The sequence below is a fragment of the Oncorhynchus nerka genome, linkage group LG6, assembly GCF_034236695.1.
Source record: "Oncorhynchus nerka isolate Pitt River linkage group LG6, Oner_Uvic_2.0, whole genome shotgun sequence".
Classification (NCBI taxonomy): Eukaryota; Metazoa; Chordata; class Actinopteri; order Salmoniformes; family Salmonidae; genus Oncorhynchus; species Oncorhynchus nerka.
Window position 1 is genome coordinate 2,327,405 of NC_088401.1, and position 24,061 is coordinate 2,351,465.

The window sequence follows — 24,061 nt, forward strand, 5'->3', positions numbered from 1 at the left end:
TTTCTGGATATTGTCAAACGAGTCCATTCCCATGTAGTCCGCCTGGCCCTGCTCCCATTTCTGCTTGCGTTCCTCGGATGTCTCTGGTGACATGTATGGCTCAGTGTGACGGGAGTCGTGTGACAAGCTGCTTCCCTGGAGGAGGAGGAGGGAGAACAAAAAGAATATTAGAAGGGAGCGATTTGATCAATTACGGAACAAGCCACAAGACTAAGAGCTCTGGTTCCTTTGCAGTCAGTGCAGTAACAGAACAGGACAGTAGAACAGTGATCTAAAAACCTGGCATTTATATCAAGATACTTCCACTACTGCAAACCACCCATCTACTCGATCATCAGTGAACACACGGCTATGGTATTAGCAAAGCCAGGTTGTTGTTGTACAAACAGATTGTCCACAAGAAGCAGTGACAGTTAGTGACCAGGTGTTGGTTGTGATGCTGGGCTTAACATACAACTAGTCTTCATCATACCTTCCAACCACCTTCCTTGTGACTATTGATCAGTGACCATGACCCAGGCCAGTGACCATGGTGGTCACCATTTTCTTTGACAGGGGACTGGAACTTTAGACGGACGAATGAGAGGGTTAAACATCAATATCCTTCAAGGCTGAAGTATCACTACATTTTAGAAAGACGAATCATATATATCATATATGTGTGATGACTTGGATGCTTATTGTTAGTAAAAGTAATGTTGGACCCACCTCCTGAATGAATATATAAATATATATGTAAATATTCATTCAGGTGGGTCCAACATTACTTTTTACTAACAATAAGCATCCAAGTCATCACTAATTCAAACTGTTATAAACTGTTTTGCTAACAGTTTCTGTAGAGGAAGGACAAGAGGTTAATACTTCTAGATGGACTTCCACACAGCCAGAGTGGAAAGGCTGGTCTCCGTATCCCTCCACCATCATGGGCACCACAGAGGAAGAGTAGAGGAACCACCAGTCCAGGAGGAAGCTGGTGTGTGTGGAGGTCTCCTGCATGTCCCCGCTGACCCTCTTGGTCTTGGGGTCGTACGTGTAGCTCCAGGGCTTCGTCTGACCCAGGAAGTGGACCACCTTGGCGTTGCCACCGTATCTGGAACAGAATACATGTTGATTTACTTAGCTCTGGTTGTGAATGTAACTCATATCTGGCAGTTAAAGACTGTTGTAAATGCTTTGGTTTGACAAGTTCGAACAGGGAGAGAGAGAGAGAGCCCGACAGGGAGAGAGAGAGCCCGACAGGGAGAGGAAGGTAAGTGTAGATTGAGTACTGACTGTTTGAATGCAGGAAGGTAAGTGTAGATTGAGTACTGACTGTTTGAATGCAGGAAGGTAAGTGTAGATTGCTATGCTGCTGAGGTTGTAGATGAAGGGGAGGTGTTTCGATATATCTGCTGTTGCCCAGTTACTGAAGAAGCCATTCAAGATCCCCTGGTCTCCTCCTAGAGAAAAGAAGAACAGCAGTTAGCAACAAGAGGTGTAAATAGGGAGCGCAATATATTTAGCCCCAACCGATATCAATGCACAGGGGTGGTTCAGAACACAATATATTTAGCCCCAACCCATATCAATGCACAGGGGTGGTTCAGAACACAATATATTTAGCCCCAACCGATATCAATGCACAGGGGTGGTTCAGAACACAATATATTTAGCCCCAACCCATATCAATGCACAGGGGTGGTTCAGAACACAATATATTTAGCCCCAACCCATATCAATGCACAGGGGTGGTTCAGAACACAATATATTTAGCCCCAACCCATATCAATGCACAGGGGTGGTTCAGAACACAATATATTTAGCCCCAACCCATATCAATGCACAGGGGTGGTTCAGAACACAATATATTTAGCCCCAACCGATATCAATGCACAGGGGTGGGTCAGAACAATATATTTAGCCCCAACCCATATCAATGCACAGGGGTGGTTCAGAACACAAGGAAGCAGAGTCTTAGATCGAGACTTAATCCATTTACCAGTAACGCATTGATCTGTAAAACATATATAATATGATCAGCTTGGCATGTTCAGTAATATGAATAGACCAGACCGTGAGGCAGACGCCAAGCCCACCAGTGAGACAAGGGTTACACAGTAAGACCAAAGTTATTTCAAACGGGCGGAAATTCATCTGGATAATATTCTCTTCACTACAGTTGCAAAAAGGGAGGTGTGTATATATATATATATATATAGCTCAGCAAAGAAAGAAACGTCCGCTCACAGCCAACAGTGTTCATTTTCAGCAAACTTAACATGTGTAAATATTTGTATGAACATAATAAGATTCAACTACTGAGACATAAACTGAACAAGTTCCACGGACATGTGACTAACATAAATGGAATAATGTGTCCTTGAAAAAAGCCGGAGTCAAAATCAAAAGTGGCCACCAGCTGCATTAAGTACTGCAGTGCATCTCTTCCTCATGAACTGCACCAGATTTGCATGTTATTGCTGTGAGATGTTACCCCATTCTTCCACCAAGGCACCTGCAAGTTCCCAGACATTTCTGGGGGACGGCCCTAGAACGAGCAGTATGGCTGGTGGCATTGTCATGCTGGAGTGTCATGTCAGGATGAGCCTGCAGGAAGGGAACCACATGAGGGAGGAGGATGTCTTCCCTGTAACGCACAGCGTTGTCATGCTGGAGGGTCATGTCAGGATGAGGCTGCAGGAAGGGTACCACATGAGGAAGGAGGATGTCTTCCCTGTAAAGCACAGTGTTGAGATTGCCTGCAATGACAACAAGCTCAGTCCGATGATGCTGTGACACACCATGACAGGCCCTCCACCTACAAAATCGATCCCGCGCCAGAGTACAGGCCTCGGTGTAACGCTCATTCCTCTGACGATCAACATAAATCCGACCATCACCCCTGGTGAGACAAAACCACGACTTGTCAGTGAAGAGAACTTTGTCAGTCCTGTCTGGTCCAGCGACGGTGGGTTTGTGCCCATAGGCGACGTTGTTGCCGGTGATGTCTGGTGAGGACCTGCCTTACAACAGGCCTACAAGCCCTCAGCCCAGCCTCTCTCAGCCTATTGCGGACAGTCTGAGCACTGATGGAGGGATTGTGCGTTCCTGGTGTAAACCCTTTCCAATGAAGCTCTGTGAAGTTATTTGAATTTTTACAAATGATCTTTGAAAAGACCTGAAAAAGGCACATTAATTTTTTGCTGAGATTAGATCTATATCAAAAACTTGTGTCTTTGACCAGTAAACTACCATAATCTTAAATAAAATAAAGAATCTTTCAAGGACAATTCTCTTGGGCCATATGGTCTATCTACTACAAACTCAATGAGTCTCCCTAACACTATATATATATTAATGAATAATTATTTACCAAGTTATTCAAGTATAAATTACAATAGAATAACAGAAAATGTATGGCAATTCCAAAAATTGCTGAAGATTCCAGTAACTGGTGTAAATTAGCTACTCTTCACCCAAGCCCCAACTTCAGAGACGAGCGATAGTCACTATACAACAGGTTGGCATACAGACAGACTAGCACAGCCATTGCAGATAGCTGTAGTCAGGAAAAATGTACTTCCTATGAACGACATGTGGTTGTCTCACCTAGCTAAGAGGTTAAAATGGCTGCTGAGTCACTCTGAGGTGTCTGCTAAAATGAATAAAATGTAATCTAACGAGCGGAAAGATTTATGGTTGTCTGAATAGATCTACTTCAAAAAGGGATGACGCCTAATTGCTGTAGATTGAACCGGTAACAGGTGCGTATGGTTCAGCTGGCTGTCAGTCTCATTCAGCAGTCTATCCAACTGATCATAAACCTGTAACTCCTAAAGCCATGAGGCTTTCTGCAAACACAACCTCTAAAACCTAGTTCACACAGCAGGCCTTGGACGCACAAATCAGTTTAGCTTTTTTCAAAATCAGTTTGGGAATACCCGACTGTCCAAACAGCAAGACAAACAAAAAGTGACCAAATCGGATGCGTTGTCATAGTAACACCAGGTGTGCGCGCAGCGGTTTAGAGGCTGATTGGAGCACGAGCGCCACCACCCATCATTCAGAAAGTACGTAGCTGAAGGTGACGAAGTCCCCCATGGACATTTCAAAGTCATAGTGGATAGCGTGATCCAACTTTCAAAAACGAGTCCTTTTTTGGCGTCAGTTAAACTGGCTAGCTTTAACAAGTCAATGAGCTACCACACGTTCCTTCTCAAACGGTCAGAGTAGCTAGCAAGCAGATATGCCAAATAAAGCCTAGAAACCACTGGAGGGAAAATAAAATCAGATTTGACCGTTCAGACATGTCACATGGGCAGGAATCACCTACGAGGGTAGTGTAAAGTGTGGCTTGAACCATCAGATTCCATGTGCTTTTTGCCTGTTCAGACTGCAGGAAAAACAGATAAGAGAAGCAAAAATGAAAAGGGTTTGAAACTGCCAACAATGTGAACAAAGCTTTAGTCAGACTGTTCAGTACCGACACGATAAAAACAGGATGTTACCAATCACTGCCCACAATGTCTATATAGAGTGGATTCAGAAAGTATTCCAATCACTGCCCACAATGTCTACATAGAGTGGATTCAGAGTGGATTCCAATCACTGCCCACAATGTCTACATAGAGTGGATTCAGAGTGGATTCAGAAAGTATTCCAATCACTGCCCACAATGTCTACATAGAGTGGATTCAGAAAGTATTCAATCACTGCCCACAATGTCTACATAGAGTGGATTCAGAAAGTATTCAATCACTGCCCACAATGTCTACATAGAGTGGATTCAGAAAGTATTCCAATCACTGCCCACAATGTCTACATAGAGTGGATTCAGAAAGTATTCAATCACTGCCCACAATGTCTACATAGAGTGGATTCGGAAAGTATTCAATCACTGCCCACAATGTCTACATAGAGTGGATTCGGAAAGTATTCAGACCCCTCAACTTTTTCCACTTTGTTACATTACAGCCTAATTCTAAATTAAATTGTATGCGTCTCAATCTAGACACAATACCCTATAATAATGACAAACTATAAACATATTTAGAAATGTTTGCAAAAGTATAAATACAAAACAGAAATGTCACAATTACATAAGTAGTCATACCCATTACTTTCTGTTGAAACACCTTTGGCAGCAATTACAGCCTTGAGTCTTTTTTGGTATGACGCTACAAGCTTGGCACACCTGTATTTGGGGAGTTTCTCCCATTCTTCTCGGCAGATCCTCAAGCTCTGTCAGGTTGGATGGGGAGTGTCGCTGCACATCTATTTTCAGGTCTCTCCAGAAGTGTTGGCTCAGGTTCAAGTCCGGGCTACTCAAGGACATTCATAGACTTGTCCCGAAGCCACTCCTGCGTTGTCTTGTCTGTGTGCTTAGGGTTGTTGTCCTGTTGGAAGGTGAACCTTCACCCCAGTCGGAGGTCCTGAGTGCTCTGGATCGCTGCACTTTGCGTAGTTCAAATTTCCCTCAAATCCTGACTAGTATCTCAGTCCCTGCCACTTAAAAACATCCCCACCGCATGCTGCCGCCACCACCGCCATGCTTCACTGTAGGGATGATACCAGGTTTACTCCAGACGACACGCTTGGCATTCAGGCCAAAGAATCTTGTTTCTCATGGTCAGAATCCTTCTTGGCAAACTCCAAGCAGGCTGTCATGTACTGTTTACTGAAGAGTGACTTCCGTCTGGCCACTCTACCATAAAGGCCTTATTGGTGGAGTGCTGCAGAGATGGGAGAATCTTCCAGAAGGACAACCATCTCCACAGAGGAACTATGTAGCTTTGCCAGAGTGACCATCGGCTTCTTGGTCACCTCCCTGACCAAGGCCCTTCTCCCCCAGATTGCTCAGTTTGGCCGGGCGGCCAGCTCTAGGAAGAGTCTTGGTGGTTCCAAACGTCTTCCATTTCAGAAAGATGGAGGCCGCTGTTCTTGCAGACCTTTAAATGCTGCAAAAAGTTTATGGTACCCTTCTCCAGATCTGTGCTTCGACAAAATCCTGTCGTCTCTGAGCTCTATGGACAATTCCTTCGACCTTATAGCTTGGTTTTTGCTCTGACATGCACTGTCCACTGTGGGATCTTATATAGACAGTTGTGTGCCTTTCCAAATCATGTCCAATCAATTGAAATTACCACAGGGGGACTCCATCCAACAAGTTGTAGAAAAATCTCAAGTATGATCAATGGAAACAGGGTGCACCTGAGCTCAATTTCAATTCTCATAGCAAAGGGTCTAATAAATTGGCAAAAATCGGTCACTGTCATTACAGGATAATGTTGAGATTAAAAAAGGTACATTTCTATTTAATACATTTTAGAATAAGGCTGTAACGTAACAAAATGTGGATGAAGTCAAGGGGTCTAAATACTTTCCGAATGCACTGTACACTGAATAGACCGACTAAAAAGTGCCCTGTGTGTACACGTACTGACTGCTGTCTGGATATTGATGGGGTCGTCTGTCAGTAAACACAGCACTCTGCAAAACAGCACAGCCTTGCATTTGTTTACTTCCCAAAACAGCACGTCGGCCATCAAAGTTGCGTTCTTGTAGGTCTGTCCGTTTAATTTTAAAAGACACCATCAGCTACTTTGTGTAGGTCTCCCTCCGAGACCTGGCCAGTGACCACTCCACATTACTGGATATCGACTAGCCGTAAGTATCAGACACATGGCCATGGCTCTGACATGTGAAAGACAAGGAGGAAATATCTAGAGTCAGGTGGATTTAAACCCCACCGACAGATTAGCACGAGCCTGAAACTTCAACTGTAACTACTATCCCAACAGGAAATACAGCCAGCCACTACACATGAACTTGTTGGGTTCAGCTAGGCGCCAGCTGAAGCATGCGGAAGCGTTGCACCATCCAGAGATATAAATAGGAAAAGGAGTGTGGCTGTCACTATAGGACTAAGTCACTATGCATATAGCTGTACATGCAGTCACCATCCAGTGATTTATTTCTAGGTCTGGGCAGTGTGGCTGGTAGTATGTAGCGTGCAAAAGATCACGTACAGAACATGGAGACCAGCCTTCCAGAGAGACCCCTGCATTCGTCTGGTAAGTGACAGGGGGGGAACACAATTAACGATTTTACTGAGTTGCAGTTCATAAGGAAATCCGTCAATTAGAACTAAATTAATTAGGCCCTAATCTATGGATGTCACATGACTGGGCAGTGGCGCAGCCATGGGTGGGTCAATCAGAGTGAGTTTTTCCCCCACAGAAATACTCTTCAGTTTCATCAGCTGTCTGGGTGGTCTCGGATAATCCCGCAGGTGAAGAAGCAGGATGTGGAGGTCCTGGGCTGGCGTGGTTAAACGTGTTCTGCAGTTGTGAGGCCGGTTGGACGCACTGCCAAATACTCTGAAACGAAGCTGGAGGCGGCTTATGGTAGAGAAATGACAAGAAATATATAACCAGGAAGAACTTTAGGATATCAGGGCGGCGGTAACTCATCAGCATTACGATTTTCCCAAACCGAATCCTTCGTTCATACTGATCCCAGAGGCTGTTCCAAAACAAAGAAGTCAGACTTTTAGCTCAGGACCACCCACCGCTTCGAGTGTTCAGGTCTCTGGATAATGAAAAAAAAAGCTCAGGGCTTCCTTCCAGAGAAACATTAGGACTTGTAACGTACTATTTTACCTTTATTTAACTAGGCAAGTCAGTTAAGAACAAATTCTTATTTTCAATGACAGCCTGGGAACAGTGGGTTAACTGCCTTGTTCAGGGGCAGAATGACAGATTTTTGCCTCGTCAGCTAGGGGATTTGAACCAGCAACCTCTCGGTTACTGGCCCAACACTATCAACAAGGTTACCTGCCGCCCCAAATGATTCACGGAAATGTGTCTCTCGGGATATACTGTCTGAGTCTGTTCAGCCAGTTGGCTTCATCGCGCAGACAGGAATAAATATATCCCGGGAAGAAGGGCGGGGGTTTCATGATACCACACCATGAGTAGTTAAACATACATGAACTCAAGCCCTTTTGTTAACCAGACCTAGAATTATTCACAAGCAAATGCCGACCTCCCAAAATAATATTCTTTGGTTATAGTCACGGCTATGTATATTCCCCCCCAAGCCGATAACTTCACTGGGCTTTATGCAAACTGGAAACCACATTCTGAGGCCGCAATTTATTGTAGCTGGGGATTTTACAGTAAATTTGAGAAAAACTTTACCAAAGTTCTGTCAACACATTGACTAACACTCACGCTGCTAAACACTCGACCACTGCTACGCCAACAAGGCCCTCCCCCACCCTCCCTTTGGCAAATCTGATCACGACTCCATTTTGCTCCTCCCTTCCTATAGGCAGAAACTCAAACAGGAAGTACCCGTGCTGAGGACTATTCAATACTGGTCTGACCAATCGGAATCCAAGCGTCATAATTGTTTTGATCATGCGGACTGTTCCGGGTTGATAAACTGATACGGTGACTTATATTATCAGGAAGTGTATAGGAGATGTTGTACCCACTATTAAAACCTATCCTAACCAGAAGCATTCAGATAGATGGAAGACAAAGTGCGAACCACCACATTTAACCGTGGCAAGGTGACTGGGAATATGGCTGAATACAAACAGTGTAGTTATTCCCGCCGTAAGGCAATCAAACAGGCAAATGGTCAGTAGAGAGACAAAGTGGAGTCACAATTCAACGGCTCAGACACGACCTATGTGGCCTACAGACAATCACGGACTACAAAGAGAAAACCACCCACGTCGCGGACAACCATGTCTTGCTTCCGGACTAAACAGTCACCGCTTTGAGGATAATACAGTGCCACCGACACGCTACCAAGGACTGTGGGTTCTCCTCCGTGGCCGACATGAGCAAGCCATTTAAACGTGTTAACCCTCGCAAGGCCGCAGCCCAGATGGCATCCCTAGCCGCATCCTCAGAGCATTCGTATTTATAAGTCGTTCCTGTACCCAAGAAGGCAAAAGGTAACTGAACTAAATGACTACCGCCCCGTAGCACTCACTTCTGTCATCATGAAGTGCTTTGTGAGACTAGTCAAGGATCCTATCACCTCCACCCTACCTGACACCCTAGACCCACTTCAATTTGCTTAACGCCCCAATAGATCCACAGACGATGCTATCGCCATCACACTGCCCTATCCAATCTGTACAAGAGGAATACCTAGGTTAGAACGCTGGTCATTGACTACAGCTCAGCATTCAACACCATATTACCCTCCAAGCACATCATTAAGCTCAGGGCCCTGGACTTCCTGACGGGTGGTGAAGGTAGGAAACATCTCCACTTCGCTGATCCGCATCACTGGGGCCCCACAAGGATGCGTTCTGAACCCTCTCCTGTACTCCTGTTCACCCATGACTGCATGGCCACGCATGTCTCTAACTCAAGCATCTAGTTTGTAGACGACACTACAGTAGTGGGCCTGATTTACCAACGATGACGAGACAACCTACAGGGAGGAGGTGAGGGCCCTCGGAGTGTGGTGCCAGGAAAACAACCTCTCACTCAACGTCAACAAAAACAAAGGAGATGATTGTGGACTTCAGGAAACAGCAGAGGGAACACCCCCCTATCCACATCGACGGGACAGTAGTGAAGAAGGTAGTAAGTTAAGTTCCTCGGCGTACACATCACGGACAAACTGAAATAGTTCACCCACACAGACAGCGCCTCTTCAACCTCAGGAGGCTGAAGAAATTTGGCTTGTCACCAAAACCCACAAACTTTTACAGATTCACAATTGAGAGCATCAGCGCCTGGTACGGCAACTGCAGCACCTGATGTCACAGGATGTACAACAACCACCCGAGCCACTGCCTGTTCACCCCGCTATCATCCAGAAGGCGAGGTCTGCATCAAAGCTGGGACCAAGAGACTGAAAAACAGCTTCTATCTCAAGACCATCAGACTGTTAAACAGCCACCACTAACACAGAAAGGTGGCTGCCTACATAGACTTGAAATCACTGGTCACTTTAATAATGTTTACATATCTTGCATCACTCATCTCATACTGTATTCTATACTATTTCTTAGTCAAATGCTGCTCTGACAAGTATTTTTATCTTAATTTCATTCCTTTATATTGTGTGAATTGTTAGATATTACTGCACTGTTGGTGCTAGAAACACAAGCATTTCGCTACACCCACAATAACATCTACCTAAACACATCTATGTGACAAACACAATTTGATTTGACTAAGCCCTGCTGTCCACCAAGTCACACCACAACATGAGAAAGTCCTTCAAAATGGCAAACCAACAGCTGAGCTTTTCTCAGAAGAGGCTCCACACACAAACGCAGTGGAAAAATCTACACTTGAGGTGTCACCAGTCGAACCACGACACAAGGAGTGAATGTATTCATTGGGCACTAGGTGGAGGAGATGGACCTGTAACATGTGGTTAGTCCATTTATTGTACATGGTACAGAACGGGAACAAGAGGACCTTTGTGTTCGACAGACACTAGTTTCTCCTGTGTGATACCAGCCCAGACACTAGTTTCTCCGTGTGATACCAGCCCAGACACTAGTTTCTCCCGTGTGATACCAGCCCAGACACTAGTTTCTCCCGTGTGATACCAGCCCAGACACTAGTTTCTCCCGTGTGATACCAGCCCAGACACTAGTTTCTCCCGTGTGATACCAGCCCAGACACTAGTTTCTCCCGTGTGATACCAGCCCAGACACTAGTTTCTCCCGTGTGATACCAGCCCAGACACTAGTTTCTCCGTGTGATACCAGCCCAGACACTAGTTTCTCCCGTGTGATACCAGCCCAGACACTAGTTTCTCCTGTGTGATACCAGCCCAGACACTAGTTTCTCCTGTGTGATACCAGCCCAGACACTAGTTTCTCCGTGTGATACCAGCCCAGACACTAGTTTCTCCCGTGTGATACCAGCCCAGACACTAGTTTCTCCCGTGTGATACCAGCCCAGACACTAGTTTCTCCCGTGTGATACCAGCCCAGACACTAGTTTCTCCCGTGTGATACCAGCCCAGACACTAGTTTCTCCCGTGTGATACCAGCCCAGACACTAGTTTCTCCCGTGTGATACCAGCCCAGACACTAGTTTCTCCTGTGTGATACCAGCCCAGACACTAGTTTCTCCTGTGTGATACCAGCCCAGACACTAGTTTTCTGTGTGATACCAGCCCAGACACTAGATTTTCCTGTGTGATACCAGCCCAGACACTAGTTTCTCCTGTGTGATACCAGCCCAGACACTAGTTTCTCCTGTGTGATACCAGCCCAGACACTAGTTTATCCTGTGTGATACCAGCCCAGACACTAGATTTTCCTGTGTGATACCAGCCCAGACACTAGTTTCTCCTGTGTGATACCAGCCCAGACACTAGTTTCTCCTGTGTGATACCAGCCCAGACACTAGTTTCTCCTGTGTGATACCAGCCCAGACACTTGTTTTAGTTTCTCCTGTGTGATACCAGCCCAGACACTAGTTTCTCCTGTGTGATACCAGCCCAGACACTAGTTTCTCCTGTGTGATACCAAGCATGTTGTTTTCCAGTCGTAGAGGACTGGAGCACTAAAAAAAAAGGTCAGAGGAACTGCAAGTCACGGCTACAGCGCAACATGAAAAGACCGTTGCTGGCTAAAAATACTGCAGTCTTAGTGGGCCAGTCTATAGTGGGCTGTAGTCTACAACCTGCTAGCATAGTCTGTAGTCTATAGTGGGCCATTAATGTGGCTGTAGTCTATAGTGGGCAGTCTATAGTGGGCTGAGTCCATAGGGGTTTAGAAAACAGTCTATAGTGGGCAAGAGTCTATAGTGGGCTGTGGTCTACAGCTGTGGTCTATAGTGGGCTGTGATCTAAGTGGGCAACAGAGCCTGACATTAGAGCTAGTGTAGTCTATAGTGGGCTGTAGTCTATAGTGGGCTGTAGTCTATAGTGGGCTGTAGTCTATAGTGGGCTGTAGTCTATAGTGGGCTGTAGTCTATAGTGGGCTGTAGTCTATAGTGGGCTGTGGTCTATAGTGGGCTGTGGTCTATAGTGGGCTGTGATCTATAGTGGGCTGTAGTCTATAGTGGGCTGTAGTCTATAGTGGGCTGGTCTATAGTCTATAGTGGGCTGTGGTCTATAGTGGGCTGTGGTCTATAGTGGGCTGTGATCTATAGTGGGCTGTAGTGGGTCTATAGTGGGCTGTAGTCTATAGTGGGCTGTAGTCTATAGTGGGCTGTGGTCTATAGTGGGCTGTAGTCTATAGTGGGCTGTAGTCTATAGTGGGCTGTAGTCTATAGTGGGCTGTAGTCTATAGTGGGCTGTAGTCTATAGTGGGCTGTGGTCTATAGTGGGCTGTAGTCTATAGTGGGCTGTAGTCTATAGTGGGCTGTGGTCTATAGTGGGCTGTGGTCTATAGTGGGCTGTAGTCTATAGTGGGCTGTAGTCTATAGTGGGCTGTAGTCTATAGTGGGCTGTAGTCTATAGTGGGCTGTAGTCTATAGTGGGCTGTAGTCTATAGTGGGCTGTAGTCTATAGTGGGCTGTAGTCTATAGTGGGCTGTAGTCTATAGTGGGCTGTAGTCTATAGTGGGCTGTAGTCTATAGTGGGCTGTAGTCTATAGTGGGCTGTGGTCTATAGTGGGCTGTGGTCTATAGTGGGCTGTAGTCTATAGTGGGCTGTGGTCTATAGTGGGCTGTAGTCTATAGTGGGCTGTAGTCTATAGTGGGCTGTGGTCTATAGTGGGCTGTGGTCTATAGTGGGCTGTGGTCTATAGTGGGCTGTAGTCTATAGTGGGCTGTAGTCTATAGTGGGCTGTAGTCTATAGTGGGCTGTAGTCTATAGTGGGCTGTAGTCTATAGTGGGCTGTAGTCTATAGTGGGCTGTAGTCTATAGTGGGCTGTAGTCTATAGTGGGCTGTGGTCTATAGTGGGCTGTAGTCTATAGTGGGCTGTAGTCTATAGTGGGCTGTGGTCTATAGTGGGCTGTAGTCTATAGTGGGCTGTAGGGAGAGACTGCATTCTTGGGAGACATAAAAATTTAAATGGGTAGTTGGTTTCTCCAGTGATACCAGCCCAGATACTAGATTCTCCTGTGTGATACCAGCCCAGACAGAGACACTAGATTCCTGCCAACAGTCACTTCAGTCCGCCAGAACGAGTCTGCTCTTGAAAGCACGTGGCACTATTAAGCAAACTAATTGGTGTCCCGAACCATAGATGGAATATTTGAGCCATATTAGACAGAGCAGCTTCACGGATTCACTTTTCTGATGAGGGTGGACTGCTGCTAGCTTTATTGAGCTAGCCAGACGAACTGCAATATGTTCCTGTTTAAAAGGTGTTATTAATGTCTTATTGCAGAGCACATACACAAAGCAGTGCGTTTTGTTTGCAATAGGCCCAAAAGTCTATTTTTCAAAGGTTAAAACTGTAGCATATTCAAACAAGCGTTAAAATATCCAGTTTAAGTTCTCCTATTGTGGATGAGGACACGTTAGTACCAACAGGCTTGGTAAAATACACTATTCAATTACTACGTGTCCCCCGATGACTAAACAGTACAAACCAGAACTACTTTTCAAGCCTGCCCTTCCTCAAATAGTTCCATTTAGTTCCATTCCAACCAAGTGACTTCCCAAACTGGGTCTCAACGCTTAGAAAACGCTATAAAAACAAGTCTGCCATGAAAGAGCGCGTTGTTCTCAGTCTACACCTGCTAAATTCACCATGATGTTTTCTGAATGCTCTGAAGTGCCATGAGAGAGAGAGAAAACGAGATGCTTCTAGGATGTCGGCTCCATTTATATAAATGGCCTGCCAACAGGTTGCCTGAAGACCTACATTGAATTTTACTTCAAGTAAAAATCAAAATGGTATTTGTCACACGCGCTGACTACAACAGGTGTAGTAAGACCTCACCGTGACATGCTGACTACAACAGGTGTAGTAAGACCTCACCGTGACATGCTGACTACAACAGGTGTAGTAAGACCTCACCGTGACATGCTGACTACAACAGGTGTAGTAAGACCTCACCGTGACATGCTGACTACAACAGGTGTAGTAAGACCTCACCGTGACATGCTGACTACAACAGGTGTAGTAAGACCTCACCGTGACATGCTGACTACAACAGGTGTAGTAAGACCTCACCGTGACATGCTGACTACAACAGGTGTAGTAAGACCTCACCGTGACATGCTGACTACAACAGGTGTAGTAAGACCTCACCGTGACATGCTGACTACAACAGGTGTAGTAAGACCTCACCGTGACATGCTGACTACAACAGGTGTAGTAAGACCTCACCGTGACATGCTGACTACAACAGGTGTAGTAGACCTCACCGTGACATGCTGAATACAACAGGTGTAGTAGACCTCACAGTGAAATGCTGAAACCAACAGGTGTAGTAGACCTCACAGTGAAATGCTGAAACCAACAGGTGTAGTAGACCTCACAGTGAAATGCTGAATACAACAGGTGTAGTAGACCTCACAGTGAAATGCTGAATACAACAGGTGTAGTAGACCTCACAGTGAAATGCTGAATACAACAGGTGTAGTAGACCTCACAGTGAAATGCTGAATACAACAGGTGTAGTAGACCTCACAGTGAAATGCTGAATACAACAGGTGTAGTAGACCTCACAGTGAAATGCTGAATACAACAGGTGTAGTAGACCTTACAGTGAAACGTTTACTTACAAGCCCCTAACCAACAATGTAGTTCCAGAAATATTTACTAAATAAACTCAAATTAAAAAAAAGTTGTGACAAGAAAATGACATAACAAGAAGACTATATACAGGGGATGTATCGGTACTGAGTCAATGTGCGGGGATACAGGGTAGTCGAGGTCATTCGTGGAGTGAGTATGGATAGTAAACAGAGTAGTAGCAGTGTCAAAACAAAGGGGGGGGAGGCGCGTTTGGAAAGTTCTGAAAACCGCTACAAACCAGAGAGCTGAATAAAATGATACATTGGTCCTTCTGCAGGTAGGAAGGGGAGAGAAGATCCACGACTAGTGTAGTCAACTCCACCTTCAGTATACTGGTCTGTATAGTTTGGATTTTTGGTTTCAAGCCTACCCAAACACTCCCGCGTTATGGCCGAGCCTACCCAAACACTCCCGCGTTATGGCCGAGCCTACCCAAACACTCCCGCGTTATGGCCGAGCCTACCCAAACACTCCCGCGTTATGGCCGAGCCTACCCAAACACTCCCGCGTTATGGCCGAGCCTACCCAAACACTCCCGCGTTATGGCCGAGCCTACCCAAACACTCCCGCGTTATGGCGAGCCTACCCAAACACTCCAGCGTTATGGCCGAGCCTACCCAAACACTCCCGCGTTATGGCCGAGCCTACCCAAACACTCCCGCGTTATGGCCGAGCCTACCCAAACACTCCCGCGTTATGGCCGAGCCTACCCAAACGGCAAACACTTCCAGCTGATTGCAAGGAAACCTGCAATCGGTCGACAATTTTTTTACACATTTTTATTTAGCTAGGCAAGTCAGTTAAGAACAAATTCGTATTTACAATGGCGGCCTGGGCCAATTATACATGGCCCTATGGGACTCCCAATAACAGCCGGTTGTGATACAGCCTGGAATCGAACCAGGGTCTGTAATGATGCCTCTTGCACTGAGATGCAGTGCCTTAGACCGCTGCGCCACTCGGGAGTCAGAGTGCATCACTTGCAATGAGTCAGATTGGATTTTCAATCAACAGCCTACCTGCGCCACAGAAGGTCACCGCTTTCCTGTGGATCCCATCTCCATCAGAACAGCAACCAGTAACGTGTCAATAGAAATTGTACTCGACAATCTGCCCTGTAGAGACGGTTTAAAGTTGTTTACAGCGACTTCTTTAAGACTGATCTCCATGGTAACAGTGATGTTTAGGCAAGCCGACGGACAGTGAGCAGACTACTGACCTACGTGCATAGCAGCCATTTCCAGTAGTAGTAAGGCAGAGTCTTAAAATGGGCCTGGACATAAGTAGTGGCCTGTGAGGAACAGGGTAACATTTCAGCCTGGGGCTGTAGCCAAGACAGAGGTCACTATTCACCAGGGGTCTCACGGGATGTGCAGGGTTGATGTCAGCCAGTGCCCATCTCAAATTCAACCCCACCCTGTAGAGCCCCTCAGAATAACTCCCAGAGTTAGAGGCAGTGTCATGACAGGACCCTGTGTTCAGACTTTAAGCTTGATAAAGACCTTACTTAGAGGAAAAGTCACACACACACACCCCCCCCCCCCTCCTGTACCCCGTAAAACACCTCAGAATAACTCACAGGGTTAGAGAGGCGGTATCTTGACAGGACCCTGTGTTGACAAAGACCCGTTTGACATATGTAGATTGAGCTATTTAAAAATGGTTAAACCACAAACACTACAAATGGACAGCAGACTGCTAGCATCCAACCTACAGTACAGCAGACTGCTAGCATCCAACCTACAGGACAGCAGACTGCTAGCATCCAACCTACAGGACAGCAGACTGCTAGCATCCAACCTACAGGACAGCAGACTGCTAGCATCCAACCTACAGAACAGCAGACTGCTAGCATTCCAACCTACAGGACAGCAGACTGCTAGCATTCCAACCTACAGAACAGCAGACTGCTAGCATTCCAACCTACAGGACAGCAGACTGCTAGCATTCCAACCTACAGGACAGCAGACTGCTAGCATTCCAACCTACAGGACAGCAGACTGCTAGCATCCAACCTACAGAACAGCAGACTGCTAGCATTCCAACCTACAGAACAGCAGACTGCTAGCATTCCAACCTACAGAACAGCAGACTGCTAGCATCCAACCTACAGAACAGCAGACTGCTAGCATTCCAACCTACAGAACAGCAGACTGCTAGCATTCAACCTACAGGACAGCAGACTGCTAGCATCCAACCTACAGGACAGCAGACTGCTAGCATCCAACCTACAGGACAGCAGACTGCTAGCATCCAACCTACAGAACAGCAGACTGCTAGCATCCAACCTACAGGACAGCAGACTGCTAGCATCCAACCTACAGGACAGCAGACTGCTAGCATCCAACCTACAGGACAGCAGACTGCTAGCATCCAACCTACAGAACAGCAGACTGCTAGCATCCAACCTACAGAACAGCAGTCTGCTAGCATCCAACCTACAGAACAGCAGTCTGCTAGCATCCAACCTACAGAACAGCAGTCTGCTAGCATCCAACCTACAGAACAGCAGACTGCTAGCATCCAACCTACAGAACAGCAGACTGATAGCATCCAACCTACAGAACAGCAGTCTGCTAGCATCCAACCTACAGAACAGCAGACTGCTAGCATCCAATACAGAACCAGACTGAAATAGCACAGATATTTGAACAGCAGCTGCACATTGCCTCAGAACAGCAGTCTGCTAGCATCCAACCTACAGAACAGCAGACTGCTAGAGGCCAGCCACGACCCAATAGGAAATACCACAGATATTTGGAACGCTGCACATATTGCCTCGACATAGTTGGAAAAGCAGCACATTTAATACCAGCAGACCATGGAAACACTAGTTCAATATGCTGCATGACCTACCAGCAGACCATGGGAACACTACAATATGCTGCATGACCTACCAGCAGACCATGGAAACACTGCAATATGCTGCATGACCTACCAGCAGACCATGGAAACAAATAAGTTCAGATGAACTTCACAGGGTGAAAGGTCACGATGAGCTTGATGCTCCTTTCCAATAAATATCAAGGGTCTTATTTTGGTGACATGGTGATCAATGGTTGGCTGCCGTTTGACCAATAAAAATAAACCATGTACCAGCGGTTGGCTAGAGTACACGTGCCACATGACCACTTCAGTAAATAGACCACCAATTTGGTTTTCCAGGAAATTCTACCCCCTGACATCCATTTTGTTTCCAGTATGAGGGTGAAGAAAATCCCCTTTGATCACAGACATAACATTCTCAAACGAAAGGAAATCACTAAAAGCTCTGACACATACCATCGAAGCTGCCATGTTCTGCGCAGTACTGGAGCAGTTTGCTGTACGTCTCGTTGGAGGGTCGGAACACGAACACGCCAGAGTTGAAACAGTCTGGCCAGCCGGGATCCGGGGCCGCAGACAGCTCCTCTCTGTCAAACAACTCATCTATGTTCTGTACCACCTGCAACAAACACATACAGGTGAACTCTACTGTAGCTACCTGGAGGACATACAGGTGACCCCCCCCTCCCCCCCTCCTCATACCAGTGTGTGTGGGTCCTTGAAGGTCAGAGTATCGTGTGTATCTCACCAGTGTGTCTGCATCCATGAAGACACATTTGGAGTATTGTGTAAGGGTCCAGCAGTGCAGCTTGGTGAAGGTGACTCCCAGGTCAGGTCTCTTCATCAGGGCCAGGTTAGCTGAGTCTCCGCTGTCCAACACATCTACCAACAGTACCTCGTCAAAGATCTTCAGAAGCACTCCTCTGGTGGTAAGAGAAGGAGCGAGGAGTGAGGAGGAGGGCGGGAAGGAGAGAGAGAAGGAGCGAGGAGCGAGAGAAGGAGCGAGGAGCGAGAGGAGTGCGGGAAGGAGAGAGAGAAGGAGGAGCGAGGAGGGCGGGAAGGAGAGAGAGAAGGAGCGAGGAGCGAGAGGAGAAGGGCGGGAAGGAGAGAGAAGGATCGAGGAGCGAGAGGGCGGGAAGGAGAGAGAAGGAGCGAGAGGGCGGGAAGGAGAGAGAAGGATCGAGGAGTGAGAGGAGGAGGGCGGGAAGGAGAGGGAGAAGGAGCGAGGAGGGCGGGAAGGAGAGGGAGAAGGAGCGAGGAGTGAGAGGAGGAGGAGGGCGGGAAGGAGCAAGGAGTGAGAGGAGGAGGAGGAGGGCGGGAAGGAGAGAGAGAAGGAGCGAGTAGTAGGAGGAGGGCGGGAAGGAGAGAGAAGTGAGAGGAGGAGGAGGGCGGGAAGGAGCAAGGAGTGAGAGGAGGAGGAGGGCAAGAAAGAGAGAGAGAAGGCGGCACAGGACAGTTTGGGGGAAACCCCTGGATTAGAAGATGTTGGCGAGAGGGCTTCGCGAGATCATGCCAACAATCCTGCATGTGGGAGATGAAGATCATGTTTGATCAAGCCCCAGTTCATCATCACCAACAAGGTCTAGGATCAGATCTTTGACTCCCAATGTTAGAAAGGTCATAGGTTACACTAACCAGTTGATGCTCCAGCGTCACTCTAGGACATAATAAACAGTCGTCCCTGGGAAGTGGAAAAGGGTTCTTACTTGCAGGGGTCAGAGACGTGGGGGCCGATCATCACCACCAGCTTCCTGGTTGTCTGGTGGTTCCTCAGGGACTTGCCCAGGACCATGGCTCCCCTGGCATAGTTGTCATTGGTCGCCAAAGTCACAAAAGCCTGGTCTGGGTGGGGACATAACTTAATAATAAAAACCTGGAAATAACATTTTGTTCAGTTAAAAACCGTGTGAAGCCATCAGAGTTAAACGACTTCATTGCTATAACCAACTCCATGGGTAGGCAACCATGTCCCTGGAGTGCCGTGGGTACAGGTGTGGTGCCTAGTTCCAACTAGGTACCACACCTGACCAACTGAGCCAATTGATGAGTTCAGTGACTGACTAAAGTCAACACACCTGGTCCTCCAGGTTGATTAAATCAAAACCATTAGGTGCACTCCAGGACCAGCGTTGTCTAAACCTGCCCTACTCAAACACAACCCCCCCCACAACTTTCTAAAGCCTGACTCAATGGTCCATCTCATAACTGGTGTGTCAAAACAAAGGCCTTAGTGTTCGTATGTATGAAGACTGTAACATACTACTTCAGTGAGGGACAGTCTGTGGTTGTTTTACCAATGTCAGCACGTCACACAGAATGGCCAAGGGTTCCACGGCAACTGTGGCAAATAGGAAAGTCTATAAATTGCCCATAAACTCAAGTATCAACAATGGACTGATTGTAAGATGGCAAAGGACAAAATAGAATCCTGTTATTATGACAAAATCTAAACCCTGGAAGTTAATATCAGCAGCCTTGACAAGCCAGTAAATCAACAGTAGTCACTGCAGTTGGTCCTGAACAATCCCCTGGGTGCAGTAGTCACTACAGTTGGTCCTGAGCAATACCCTGGGTGCAGTAGTCACTACAGTTGGTCCTGAACAATACCCTGGGTGCAGTAGTCACTACAGTTGGTCCTGAACAATACCCTGGGTGCAGTAGTCACTACAGTTGGTCCTGAACAATAGTCACCTGGTCCTGTGCAGTAGTCACTACAGTTGGTCCTGAACAATACCCTGGGTGCAGTAGTCACTACAGTTGGTCCTGAACAATACCCTGGGTGCAGTAGTCACTACAGTTGGTCCTGAGCAATACCCTGGGTGCAGTAGTCACTACAGTTGGTCCTGAACAATACCCTGGGTGCAGTAGTCACTACAGTTGGTCCTGAACAATCCCCTGGGTGCAGTAGTCACTACAGTTGGTAGTCACTACAGTTGGTCCTGAGCAATACCCTGGGTGCTGTCACTACAGAACAATACCCTGGGTGCAGTAGTCACTACAGTTGGTCCTGAGCAATACCCTGGGTGCAGTAGTCACTACAGTTGGTCCTGAGCAATACCCTGGGTGCAGTAGTCACTACAGTTGGTAGTGACTACAGAAAAGTAATCAACTGTACCTCGCTCCCAAGAAAATCTGATAAATAAGCAAATAAAACGTGGCCATTAAAAGTAGTCAGACTCCTGTTCCTCCGAGTCACTGTTAATCGCCACATTTAATTCACACTTGAAAAAAATGCCATTTGATAAGCGACATGACACATTGTACATGGTCCCCTTCTATACAAGTCATCAGCTATAGAAAGACTAGTTCAGTAATGGACTAGAGCCTAATGTTATTCCTTATATAGTCCAAGGTCCGTATGTTCAGAGGGAAATTGGCTCTGGCAGCCAGAAAACACCATCTAAAACATGAATCAATTCTCAATTGTGGTATCGTTCTTTTAAAAAAAAAAAAAAAAAAAAAAAGCACCCTACTTTCAAATCACATGAAAATAATTCCACTAAATATAGCGCGTTGTCACCAGTTTTAACGGCTGCAGCCAACAGTATTTGTCAATGACGTGGAATCTGTCTTCCGTATATTCACACAGGTAGGTGATGGGACACGGCGTTGGGACACGGCGTTGGGACATGCAGCTCTCAGTCTTCTGTTAGTTATCCTAACAAGCGATATAACATGGAGACGTGGCTGTGAACCCCAACCCTGGAAGAGGTGCCTAGTAAGTCAACTTTTTGTTTTTAGAAAACCATTTCTCGCCGATACGAAAAGATACCGTCGGTAAGGTTTGGAAACAACAAGGTGATGCGTTTAAATGTTCATAAGGAGCATCGAGGGAACTTAGAACGCCGCTGGCCAGAAGATATTATTGTCAAGAGGCACTAAAGTCAGCTTCTATGAATGTTTCACATAAAGATATCCTGCTGGCCTTTAGGCCTCAACCCACAGAAACTGAACAGAAATATGAAGACGCAACACCTGGTGTTGGTCCAATTTTCCATGAGCTGAAATTGATAAAAATCACCACAAAATGCATGCTTCTCTATACTTTTGGGCATAAATTTGTGAACATTCCTGTTAGTAAGCATTTATCATTTGTCAACATAATCCATCCACCTGACAGGTGTAGCATATCAAGAAGCTGATTAAACGGCATGATCAATACAGAGGTGCACCTTGTGCTGGGGACAATAAAAGGTCACTCAAAATCTAGTTGCCGCAAATTTTTCAAGTTGAGGGAGTGTGCAATTGTCATGCTGACTGCAGGAATGCCCACCAGAGCGGTTGCCAAAGAATTGATTTTTCATGTCTAACATAAGCCGCCCCCCCCATGTCCTTTACAAGAATTTGGCAGTACGTCCAAATGGCCTCAATCGCAGACCAAGTGTATGGCGTAGTGTGAGCGAGCAGTTTGCAGATGTCAAATGTTGTGAACCAAGTGTCCCATGGTGGCGGTGGGACTATGGTATTGGCATGTTTGGGATGCTCTGGATTGACGTGTACCACAGCGTGTTCCAGTTCCTGACAACATCCAGCAACTTCACACATCCATTGAAGAGGAGTGGGACATCATTCCACAGGACACAATCAACAGCCAGATCAACTCTATGAGAAGGAGATGTGTCGTACTGCGTGACGTAAATGGTGGTCACACCATACTGACTGGTTCTGATCCACGCCCACTCAAATTATTATTAAAAGGTTTGTGACCAATGCCTATCATTTGTATTCGCAGTCATGTGAAATCCATAGATTGGGGCCTAAATGAATGAATTTCAATTGACGGTTTTCCTTATTTGAACAGTAAAACTCAGTAAAATCTTTGACATTGTTCGCGTTCGTATTTGTGTTCAGTACAAATGAAGATTTAATAATCGCCACCACTCTTAGAAAGGCAGATGACCAAGGGATGACTTGCAACTTTCGGAAATCATAGGGGACAGACTGGACATCGGGTTTCACTATTGACATTTTGCCAGATACATTTATAACTGTCACATTGGCGGGAGGCACTGTGCCTTTAGGAATATAATATCACAAAACACTGGAGGTACTTCAAGTTCAGAGAGTCACCAAGTTAGGACATTGAGTTTAACATGGAACACTAATTCAATTAATAAAATGACACTTCTAGTAGTCTACAGAGACGTGTCCACTAGGAACAGTGCGCAGCCTACGAGCGAACATGGTTCTACTAAGGACGAGACTGATGGTGCTGTCAACACAACAGGGAACTCGGATAAATATTCATGACCGAAGATCTTCAGGTTGGAAAGTGGGAACTAGTAAGAGGCCAGAGTTCACGACTTGGGCTTCAGAGTGGGATCACCTTTCAAAAATCAGAGTTGTTTTCTTTCGAGTTCCCAGTGGTTTTGAACGCGGCATTATCAACAGCAAAAAGGCAACGACCCGACAATTACTCCGTGATCCACACAATTACACCCGCAAAACGTGAATTGATAAGATTGTATTAGAAAACATGCGCTGATGGTAGGTGGAAAAGAGACTCCATTTTAAAAAATGTCAGCATTGCCACTTGCTTGTTCTTGAGTCAACGATTACACTTCCTTGATATGATACAACAAACCAAGCTGTAAGTTTGTCAAAGTGCCCGTCATCCCCAATCAGGTAGGCATACATACCAATTGTTGTAGTTGGGATACTTAGTAACACACTGACTGACAGTCCGAACAATCATGAATAGTTACTTTGTTTCCCCCGTTTCGTGCGAAACTTCAACCAAATCCAGATCGTCCACTGATAAGATTGTTACAAAATGTCAACGTACCTTCTGCCATGATTCTATTACAAGTCGCAGCTACTCTGTTGATGGACTCGGCGTCTTACTTGGGAAAGGAACAACTTCATATAAGAAGGAGAATTTATAGACGCATGAACCAGAACTAGACAGTTGCCCACGTGACCGGTGCTAGGCACACACCCACTTCTGAACTGCATGCGCCATTGAGCACAACTCTCTCTCTCTCTCTCTCTCTCTCTCTCTCTCTCTTTCTCTCTCTCTCTCTTTCTTTCTCTCTCTCTCTTTCTCTCTCTCTTTCTCTCTCTCTTTCTCTCTCTCTCTTTCTCTCTCTCTCTCTCTCTCTCTCTCTCTCTCTCTCTCTCTCTCTCTCTCTCTCTCTCTCTCTCTCTCTCTCTCTCCCTCCCCGTCTCTCTCAATTCAATTCAAGGGGCTTTATTGGCATGGGAAGCATGTGTTAACATTGCCAAAGCAAGTGAGATAGATAATATACAAAGTGAATATATAAAGTGAAAAACAACAAAAATTAACAGTAACCATTACACATACAGATGTTTTAAAACAGTAAAGACATTACAAATGTCATATTATATATATACAGTGTTTTAACAATGTACAAATGGTTGAAGGACACAAGATCAAATAAATAAGCATAAATATGGGTTGTATTTACAATGGTGTTTGTTCTTCACTGGTTGCCCTTTTCTCGTGGCAACAGGTCACAAATCTTGCTGCTGTGATGGCAGACGGTGGAATTTCACCCAGTAGATATGGGAGTTTATCAAAATTGGATTTATTTTCG

At 46.0% G+C, this 24,061-nt stretch overlaps 1 protein-coding gene across 1 annotated transcript; it reads right to left on the bottom strand.

Moving 5' to 3' along the window:
• Positions 1-100: 100 nt before the first annotated feature.
• Positions 101-23,431, bottom strand: LOC115126489 (glycogenin-1-like). Its single transcript, XM_065019221.1, has 7 exons — positions 23,290-23,431; positions 19,211-19,346; positions 18,253-18,427; positions 17,961-18,123; positions 1,316-1,442; positions 865-1,093; positions 101-565 (listed from the first exon to the last, which is right to left on the bottom strand). The coding sequence occupies exons 1-7, from the start codon at positions 23,297-23,299 to the stop codon at positions 467-469; spliced, it is 939 nt and encodes a 312-aa protein (XP_064875293.1). The 5' UTR covers positions 23,300-23,431; the 3' UTR covers positions 101-466.
• Between the last annotated feature and the right edge of the window lie 630 nt (positions 23,432-24,061).